Source organism: Artibeus jamaicensis, unplaced genomic scaffold, assembly GCF_021234435.1.
Source record: "Artibeus jamaicensis isolate MK-2021 breed Jamaican fruit bat unplaced genomic scaffold, CSHL_Jam_final contig_464, whole genome shotgun sequence".
Classification (NCBI taxonomy): domain Eukaryota; kingdom Metazoa; phylum Chordata; class Mammalia; order Chiroptera; family Phyllostomidae; genus Artibeus; species Artibeus jamaicensis.
The window spans coordinates 13795038-13805184 of NW_026521842.1; the positions used below are offsets into that span (position 1 = coordinate 13795038).

At 43.6% G+C, this 10147-nt stretch overlaps 1 protein-coding gene across 4 annotated transcripts in view; it reads right to left on the reverse strand.

The window, feature by feature from the left end:
* AARS1 (alanyl-tRNA synthetase 1) overlaps positions 1-10147 on the reverse strand; it is a 70332-nt gene that overhangs the window by 17908 nt on the left and 42277 nt on the right. For 2 of the 4 annotated variants that reach the window (XM_053666671.1, XM_053666672.1), the window contains exon 3: positions 1661-1829. In XM_053666671.1, the coding sequence (XP_053522646.1) occupies positions 1661-1804 (144 nt within the window). In that variant the 5' untranslated portion in view covers positions 1805-1829. Of the gene's footprint in view, positions 1-1660; positions 1830-5378; positions 5404-5685; positions 5795-10147 lie in introns of those variants that run through there. The other 2 variants (XM_037154179.2, XM_037154180.2) reach the window with 2 other exon arrangements.

Here is a 10147-nt window from a genome sequence, read left to right on the forward strand (position 1 = left end):
AAAACCTATCACCTCGAATGGGTCCACCTAAAATTAGCACCCCTCAATTCCGGCTGTACGCACAGGACTCACAAACCTAACAGAAAACATTTTCATTCTTTTTTTTTTTTTAACATTTTTTTATTGATTATGCCATTACATTTGTTCTATTCCCCCCTCCATTCCCCTCCACCCTGCACACCCCTCCCCCATCACTCCCCCCCTTTAGTTCATGAACATGTGTCTCAAGTTCTTTAGATTCTGTATTTCCCCTACTATTCTTGCCCCTCCCCCTATCTATTTTCTATCTACTGTCTATGCTACTTATTTTCCGTAACTTCTCCCCCCTTCTCCTTCTCCCACTCCCCTGTTGCTAATCCTCAACGTGATCTTCATTTCTATGGTTCACTCCTGATCTAGCTGTCCTCTTAATTTGCTTTTGTTTTAGGTGTGGTTGTTGATAACTGTGAGTTTGCTGTCCTTTCACTGTTCATCTTTTTTATCTTCTTTTTCTTAGGTAAGTCCCTTTAACATTTCATATAATAAGGGCTTGGTGATGATGAACTCCTTGAACTTGACCTTATCTGAGAAGCACTTTATCTGCCCTTCCATTCTAAATGAAAGCTTTGCTGGATACAGCAATCTTGGTTGTAGGTCTTTGGTTTTCATGACTTGGACATTTTCATTCTTATAATTTCACCTGCAAAATGGGAAACGTCCCCCTGCCTCTCATTTTCCATACCAGAAGAGAGACCTGAGGGAAAAAACAGCATCCACTTATCCCAGAGTAGGGTGCCCCCTGCAGGCTGCTGGGGCTGCTGGGCTTAAGCAGGGGTCCAAGATAACAAGCACAGCAAAGCCCTGAGGGCAGCCGCAAACCTGAATCCACTCCCAGTTGGGTACCAGTCTGGTAAATAGTTTTCACCGTCTCAGGCACAGCAAAAACTCTCATTATTCCAAGAAAAAACTGTTTTCTCTAACAATAAGACTTTCAAATATCTTTTATAGTTCAACCGCCCCAAACACAGATCCTACTTTTAATAAAGTTTCTTTAGCAGTGAATCCATGACCACACAGCATTGGCGGCAACAGCTTCAAGAAAGAAGCTGAAAAAAACACCCAAAACCCCATAGAACTACATGTCCTAGAATGAGAAAGAAAGCAAAGCTTTCAAAGAATCCTGAAGAACTGACTTGTTTTATAAAGAAAAAACAAAGATAGTGAAGATATGAAGGAGAATTGCAATAACTAAGTTAACAAATCTCTTCAGGACTCAGCAAGAGTCTAACAAAACACAGCTTTTTCCATGGGGAAAAAAATCTTTACTGACTAGACACAGGTTGTGTTTTTCTTGAGAGGCATACAGGTTTTGTCTGTGGATATCAAGGTCTCTCATTACAACCGAAAATAGCAATAGCTAATGTCTGAGGACCTACTCTGGTACTGTGTTAAACATCAATGCATTAACTTTATTTACTCCTCACTACAACCTAAAGCAAGCACTGTTATTATTCCTCAATTCACAGACAATGAAACAGAGGTTCAATGACATGAAGTGAGTTCCACACGACCACACAGTCAGGGACAGACCCAGGACTCTGACGCTGGGAGCTTTGCTCTTGTCACTGCTCTGCTGCCTCCTATGCGGACAAAGAGCCAACAGGAAGGGAGAAAGCCTTACCTGGTTCATGCCCGCGTTGGCAAAGAGCAAAGTGGGGTCATCCAATGGGATGGTAGCAGAGGAGTGAACATAGGTGTGCTCATTTTTCTTGAAGAAATCTATAAACCGCCGCCGGATTTCACTTGCTGTGAGGGTTGAGTCCATCTTGATAGTAACTCTACAGGACTAACTAAAGGGAAAAAATGAAGTAAAATTAGGGGAATTGAAACTAAGAGATAAGTAGACATTGTGCAATATTCTTGGCTTTTCAGGCCAAGTCAGAGCAGGACGTGGGTAAGCAGTTCGATCCAAAAACCTCTATGTTGTAATGCCCAAAGCGAAAATAACCATCAAAGCAAAACTTGCGGCACAAGCCCTGGCTGGAGTGGCTCAGTTGGTTGGGCATCATCCTGCAAACCAAAAGGTGACCGCTTCGATTCCCAGTCAGGGCACATATCCGGGTTGCGGGGTGGGTCCCCACTTGGGGCACTTGTAAAACCTGCTGTGCCAGCAGACAGCAGACCCATTGGTTCTTCCTTCCTATGCCAAGTTCACTAGAGTCAATACACCATCACACCAAGTAGAGCAGGAGGTGGTTTTTCTGCATGTATCCATTCATTCCAAAATATGTAAGGAGTATCCATTCTGTGCCAGGCCCTAGGCCAGGAATTAATGGGAAAAACACAATTTACAGTCCAGCAGAGATGCCCATTCCAGGGATGTGGGGAGGGGCGAGTTCGGGATACCTAGATCCAAGTCCTTGAGTTACTTCACTTCACCAACAAAGGAGGGGTCCATACTAGAATCACTTAGTCTAAGGACCTTTCCAGCTCTATGTTACTCTACGCGCTAATTCACATTCTGCGAAAAGTTCCATTACGTCCAAAGCCAACATCTCAGGGAGTCCTGACATCTTTGGGAGGCTGCTGTTAGTAGCAGTGGACCTGGGGAAGGGTTTATCAGGCATGAGCCGACCTCCACCCAACCTGAGCACCCCCAGAATCACAACTGGTAAACTGCTGTTTGTCCAGCTATCAGATTGCTAGGGAGTGAGGATGTTGCAGCCACACGAAGGGGGGAGAGCCCAGAGTCAGTGGAAGAGAAGGAATCAGAAGAGATGGAAATTAGGAAGTAAAACAACTTTACAATTTCAAAGCCCCTTCATACATATTACGATTTCTCTGGGGCAGGCTGGGGAGAAGTGACGGGCTTTGCTGGAGGATGCGGACCACCAGCACGGGGCTGCGGCACCACGCAGCACTGGGTGTCTCCACAAATGAGAACCATCTCATTCACAACATATTTAAAAGTCTCTAGAATTTCTGACCCAACTCTAAACCTTAAATAAGTCACTTTGTTCTTTGTTTCCTTTGTTATAGAAAAATAACATCTACTCTGCCCACTGCACCTGGATGGGGTATGAAGCTCAAAAGCCATCCTGTATTAGGACACAATTTGTAAACTGGAAAGCCCTAAAGAAACTGAATGGGTGTTAGTAAGTCACTTAGCTCCAAGTTTTCTTCCTTCTGAAGAGTGAAAAGAAAAAAAAGAAGTCTGAGTTGTTCTAACTCCAATCTATAGGAACTGCCCATGTTCCTGTGTGTATATTGGACCTTGGAATTAACTTCCAGGGGTGATTTCCGTGATTATCTAAGAGAATAGCCAGTTGCCATTGAAACTCCAGCAGTCTTTGCTTCTTGTTTACAAATGAACTCTCCGGACTGCTGTCTACCACCCATCCAAAGGAGTAAACACTTCCTTTCAGACTCTGCCCCTGTCCTAGAACTAGCCCTGCTTCCCCTTCTCCCACCCCCTCCACCTAGAACCAATGTAAACTCTTCCATAACAACTCACATCCTTCTCCCTCCACCTTTCCTCCCTCCCCAACTCCAGGACTGTAACATGTTGCTTTTTCCACCTGGTACAGCTACTGGCAGTTTAGACTTCATGTTTCAGGACCTGGTCTTCTTTTCTTGCTAGCAATGGCCCAACAAAACCTTCTTTTACAGACCTTCAGCCATGGATGTTAATTTTGTTGTTTAACATGAGGAAGATAAAAAAAGATGTACAATAAGTAGCATAGACAGTAGGTAGAAAATAGATAGGGGGAGGGCAAGAATAGTAGGGGAAATATAGAATCTAAAGAACTTGAGACACATGGTCATAAACTAAAGGGGGGATGGTGGGGGAGGGGTGTGCAGGGTGGAGGGGAATGGAGGGGAGAAATAGAACAACTGTAATGGCATAATCAGTAAGATATATTTTTTTAAAAAGATGTACACAGTGAACATGAAACTCTGACTCTCAGGTTTTTAAAAAATCCTCACTTAAGGATATGTTTATTGATTTGGGAGAGAGAGAGACCGATGTGAGAGAGAACTATCTCTGCCCCGCCTCTTGTATGCATCCAATCAGGGATGGAACACACAACCTAGATATGTGCCCTGATCAGGAATCAAACCCGCAACATTTTAATGTACAGGACAAAGCTCCAAGCAATTGAGCCACCTGGCCAGGTCTCAGATTTTGTTTCAACCAAAATTTCAATTGATTTACTCACAACTCAATCAACTTTTATTCAAACAAAAGCCTTTGGGCAAAAAGATGGTGAAACACTGGCTTATGGAGCCAGCTAGCTGACTGAAATTCCCACAGATGAGGACTTTGCGCCCGTGCTAAGGAGGCAAGAGTAGAGTTTTTAGAAACTCTGTCACACCACATTCTTCCTGACTCCTTCTCATCATGGCCCTCAATCTCAATGATGGTGACAAGAATGAATTTACAGTAGCAATTCTGAGCAGCACGATTTTAGCTGTTTTACAATGTTCACTGCTCCACCTCTACATGGACCACCTGAGGCAAACAAGCAGTTAAATTTGGAGACAACATGTACTTTCCATTGTTGCTTATTCATTCAACTTCCTGAATGCATACTATGGTACTAGGAACTAAGGTGAGAGAGTCGTTTACAGAAGTAACTGCAGTTATATCTTTTAAATCTTTTATATCATGTAAAAGCATCCAATATATTGACAATAATAAGCCAAATAAAGGCTGGGACTATTAAAAACTGTCACCACCACCACTGATTCACCTATTCCATACATGTGTAAATAAGCTGCAGGCTCTACAGGATTCAGAGGTAGCACAGAGGGCCTTCAGCAGAAGCTGTAAAAGTCTTGAGTACCTTTTGATTTAAGGACCATTCAACAAGCTCTTCATTGGCCAGGTAAGCTGTCTACCCTACTGCCACTCTTTCCCTTTTCCTAGTTAATTTCTCATTCCTGATACCTCAATTTCAGAGAATTATTAAAGGAAGCCTTCTCCTTCTTGATCAGGTTTTCCCTATTTTATTCTCCAAACCCCAGGTGTCTTCCCTCTTTGAAGGCTTGTTTAATGTCCATCTCTCCATCAGGCTGTAAGTTCCATAATAGTGGAACTTATGGCTGTTTTTTGCTCACCAGTACAGGTATGTTCTCAGCATCTAGTACACTGGTTGCTAACAAAGTATTTCTTCAGTAGGTATTAATATATTTTTAAGGGCAAACTCTGAATGAACTTAAAGCACAACAGGGAAACGCAAACTATTTGAGAAAGTAATAGTTGAACACAATGGGGCCTGGATCAGTTATGTAGCTAATTTTAAGAATTTAGAGAATGACTCACAGAGATTCCACCTTTGACCACCTCCGCCACGTTCCTCCCACCCCCAGGAGATCAAAACCCGGAGAAATAACACCTCAGTTTTCCGTGGGTAGCCAATGGCAACCGCGGTCCTCCCAAGATCGTAGTCCTCTGCAAGGCCACCCGAGGCCGTCCTACTCCCAGCGCTCCTCGGCTTCCCGGGAGCTGCCCTAGCCCCGGCTCCAGCCCAGAGACCGCTTCCAAAGGTATCGCGAGGCCTCGGCCAAGAACCCGCTGTGGCCGCTGCGCTTTCAACCCCCGGCCCAGCCACACTCGCCCTTTTCCGAGACCCGCCTACTTTTCCCCAAGGTCGCCTTCCCGCATTCCCAGGTCAGACCCCACAGCCAGAAGTCTGCGATTACCTGTTCCCGCAGACGCGCAGAGGTACCGGTTCCCAGCCACCACCGCCGCAACACACACCACCCAGTCCAACCAAAGAGCGCTCGGCGAAAGTGCCCCAAGGAGCCCTACCTCTACGTCTTTATTGGTCAATAAACATGCCAATCAATCCGAGCTTCTTAGTCGGGTTCTGGGTAGGCCGCTCTAAATTGGCTGATGCAATGGCGAAGTAAGAAGGGGGTACGTCACATGATAGGGTAGGATGCGGACTCCTGGAGGCTGACATTTTGGTTTCTATATGATAAGAACAAGCGGTGACATGTGTTGCTAGAAGTCACAGCTCTTGGTGTACAGTTCTGTTTATTTTAATTACAGGATGATATGCAGACCTGAAATATTCTGATATAATGAGCCCATGGATACACTTGTCCTTGTCAGACCTTATTGGATTTAGTGTAGAAGTAATTCAATTGCTGAAGGACAATTAATTTGGCATCTGGCCATCTATTTGCCTTTGAGAAACAATAGCTAATGTTTATATGCGAGGTATATTGAAAATTTCACAGAGATTATTTGATTTTTAAACTGTACGAGGCTGGTCAACTGGCATGCCCTTTTTTATCCATGAGGTTACTACCTTGTACAAGTTCACATTGAAGAGTAAGGTGCAGAGCCAGGATCCAAACCCACATCTAACTCCAAAACCCATACTCTAAAAGCTACATCATCTGATACATCGAAATACCTGGGTATGAAATGGTGCTACTGTTCATAACAGGGTTAAAGATATTAAGAATTTTTTTTACTTTTTTATGTAAAGTAGCATCCTATACAAATAGCTAAAGCTCAAAAGGAAGTAAAAATAAACCACCTTAACTTCCCAGTTCATAGCAACTCAATAATAATCATCACATCTAACATATGTTGAGTAATAGTATGCAGCATGCACTGATCTAATGAGTTACTATTAGTATCTGCTTTTAACAGTTGATACTAACAGGAAACTGAGGCACTATGAGCATAAGGCAGCAAAGCGCAAAACCAAGAGAAACAAGTGTTTGTCCTGAGCCAAATGGCCCAAAAAGATCAAGCATATTTAACCTAAATGATCTAGGTCAGAATTCCATGCCACCACAATTAATATGAAAACCAAAACTATACAAATTGCACTTTCGAAATAAGGTAATATAGGCTGTTGCCTCCATAACTTTGTTATGTTGCCAGAGTAGTTATTGTTAAGGTAGCACCTTCACTGATGAAAAAATTAGAGACAGGTTTTTAAAAAAATGTTCTTATTCATCTAATATAGGAGAGGGGCATGAGAACTATGTAAATTAATTAAAGTCAAACAAAGTTAAGACGGGCCTGCTACGGGCTGCCCGACATGGAACGTGGCTGACCCGCAAGGCGAGCAGATCACAAGGAGCCCCCATAACAAAGAAGATTCCTGCAAAGATTGATTAATAGCTACTCACCCATAACATAAAAGGAAAACGCAAGGATAAAAAAATATACCTTATAAAGGTTAAAGTTAATCCCAACTTTTTTCCCCACTCTGTTTCCCCATACCAGCAATTTTCCATAGAAACTACAAACCAATATAAGCTCAACCTCTAGAGACAGCTGGGGTCTCCCTTCTCTTGTGAGAAGCATCCACTACTCTTTCCCAGTGGCTTTCCTTGCTTATCTTCTCTGCGCAATGAACTTGCTTCTGCTCTAACCTCTTGTCTGGCTGCTTCTTGAATTCTCTCCTGCTCAAAGCAAAGAAACCTCCTGGCCAAGAATCTGACTCTCCCTTAGGGACCTGCTCCACACATCACATCCAGTGGCAACAAGGAGGAATTGCAACTGAGGCCCAAAAGTCACATTCTTCTAGACATGAATTTGTACATGAATTATTCAGATAATTACCCAGCTCTCTATGATACTTTTTTCTCTTGTAGATGGCAACTACCTAATAGAAGGAAAGCTACCTCAATACGATGTGTGTGTTTTAGGAAACTTCTTATTCTGGGCTGAGCAAATAGGCCTACTGGTGAGAGTGAGAGCTGTCTCTACTTGTGGCTCACTCTGCAGCAGAACATTGGTGGACCCTCGTCTTGGCGCATGAGGAAGACAGGGGCTTGAGACAGTTCGAGTAAAATACTTGGTTTTGTAAAGACTAGTCCTGGATTCTGACTCTCCCATGGCATCTAAGTTACGATTAGCATCTATAAAGTAGACTTAGAATGTCCATTTATTTGCTATCAGATCAAATGGGAGTGACTGAATAGTTGTTTTCAGGCCATAAGATGCTATAGGCATCAGCTGGAATCTTAAAATGTAGATCCTGATTTAGTAGGTCTGAAGTGGGCCTGAGATTCTATATTTCTAATAGGCTCCCAGGGGATACCTATGCTTCTGGGGTGGGGGTGGGGGGTCACACTTGGAATAGCGAGGGCCTAAACTCCAGAATGAAATTTTTCACCTTTTTGTTCAGAGACAAAGACGAAAAAGTTTGATCTACCCAGGGGGTGGGTGTTCCTAATCTATTTGTCAAAAGAGTTTCTATCATGTGTTAGTACCTAAAGATCAACATTAAGGAAAGCAGATACTGCCCTGCCCTCAGGGAGTGCCCAGTCTAGCCGGACAGCGATTTATCAAGCAGAAAGTGACACAACGGTGCCCCTGCTGGAGCCTGTTCGCTTTGCCCCACGGTACCTGGGTGCGCTGATTGGCTCCCACGCCTCAGCCAATGAGGGTCCGGAGGCCGTTGATGGAGGTAACCGCCATGCTGCCTGGTAATGGCTGGGGCTGCTGGCAGCGGAGGCCAAAGTCGTGTCCTGGGGTGCTTTCGGCTTCCCTGCCCGTGGGCGCCGTGAGTATCTCCGAGGGTAGAAACGCGAATTTTTTTCCCCACCTTTGGGTGTCTTTCTGGCATCACCACTATAATAATTGCTAATATTTATCGAGCCTTCGCCAGGCACTGGACGGATGGCCACAACCTTGTGATCTCGTTGAATCCGCGGACTGTGAGATGGGTACTTCCTATGATTTCTGAGGCGAAGAAACTGCCTAAAGTCATGTGGGATTATCTGAGGGAGGCTGAATTCAAATCTGATGCTCTTTATTCCCGAGTCCTGCCTCCATACTACAGCTTGGGGACCAGATTTCCCTTTAGTGGGAGTCTATACACTGTGCAGGTATAATGGATGGAAGTAGCAAAGTCTAGAATCCTGATGCTTATTTTTAAGGTTTTTTTTTAAAAAATTATTTATTTTTGGAGATGGGGGAAGGAATGGAGAAAGAGAGTGAGAGAAATACCGATTGGTTGCCTCTCATGTGCCTCCAACCAGAGACCTGTCCCTCAACCCAGCCATGTACCCTGACCGGGAATCAAACCGGCTACCAATTGGTTCACAGGCCAGTGGTCAGTCCACTGAGGTACACCAGCCAGGGCTAAGTTTTCTTTTTAAATAGAATAAGCAACATATGCTAAAATATTTATGGGAAGGATGAGCACCCAGTTCAGGAGAGCTGCGGTCTCTTGGGATGGCTATACACAGGGGACTTCAATCGAGTCTTGTTTTATTTTGTAAGCCTTGAAGTGGGAACCTGGATGTTTGTTATATTATTCCCTTTCTTGTCTGTCTGAAATACTCACAATTTTAAAAGGAAACCATGCACATGGAAAATAAATTTCAGAAGCTCAAGTGTAACATAAGGAAAAGGAAATCTCTCCCACCCCAGGTTTCTAGAGTCCCTACTAGAAGCAGCCACTCCTAATAGTTTTGTATCTTAAATATTTTGTATACTAGGTATTAGCAAATATGCAAGTTTGTTTTGTTTTGGGTTTTTTGCAGAAGTGTATCCTATTACAGTCAGCACCTTAGATGACTTAATTTTTAACCTCATTAAATTCTTTAAAGGTTTTTATTTATTTTTAGAGAGGAGTTAGGGAGGGAGAAAGAGGGAGGGAGACATCAATGTGAGAAAGATACATCAACAGGTTGTCTTTTGCAGGCCCCTAACTGGGGGCCCAGCCAGCAACCCAGGCATGTGCCCTGACTGGGAATTGAACCCGTGACCCATTGGTTCGTAGGCTGGCACTCAATCCACTGAGCCACATCAACCAGGGCATTAAACTTTAAAAAAAAAATTCCTTAGACTCCGTTAACCCTGTGATCAATATTCCTCTGAAAAATATTCCCAGGGTTGCTTCTGACATGATGAGATGTAGGCCATGGCTTCCCAGGCTGTGTGTCTGCCTTTTTTCTTTCTGTACATCCTCATCTGTAGAACCCCCAATTTCCCCCCCAATTAACCCTCTAAAGGGTGCAGGAGGAAAAGAATCGTGACAAGTAAAGGATTGCTGAAAACTGCTTTATCATTTCCCAAACATTTTAACTCATATTCTCCAGGTAAAATTCCCCACAGAGACCACTATTGCTTGAAATTAATTTATTGTAGTGGAATATTGGCAAAGTGGGAGAAGTGGGGATTCAT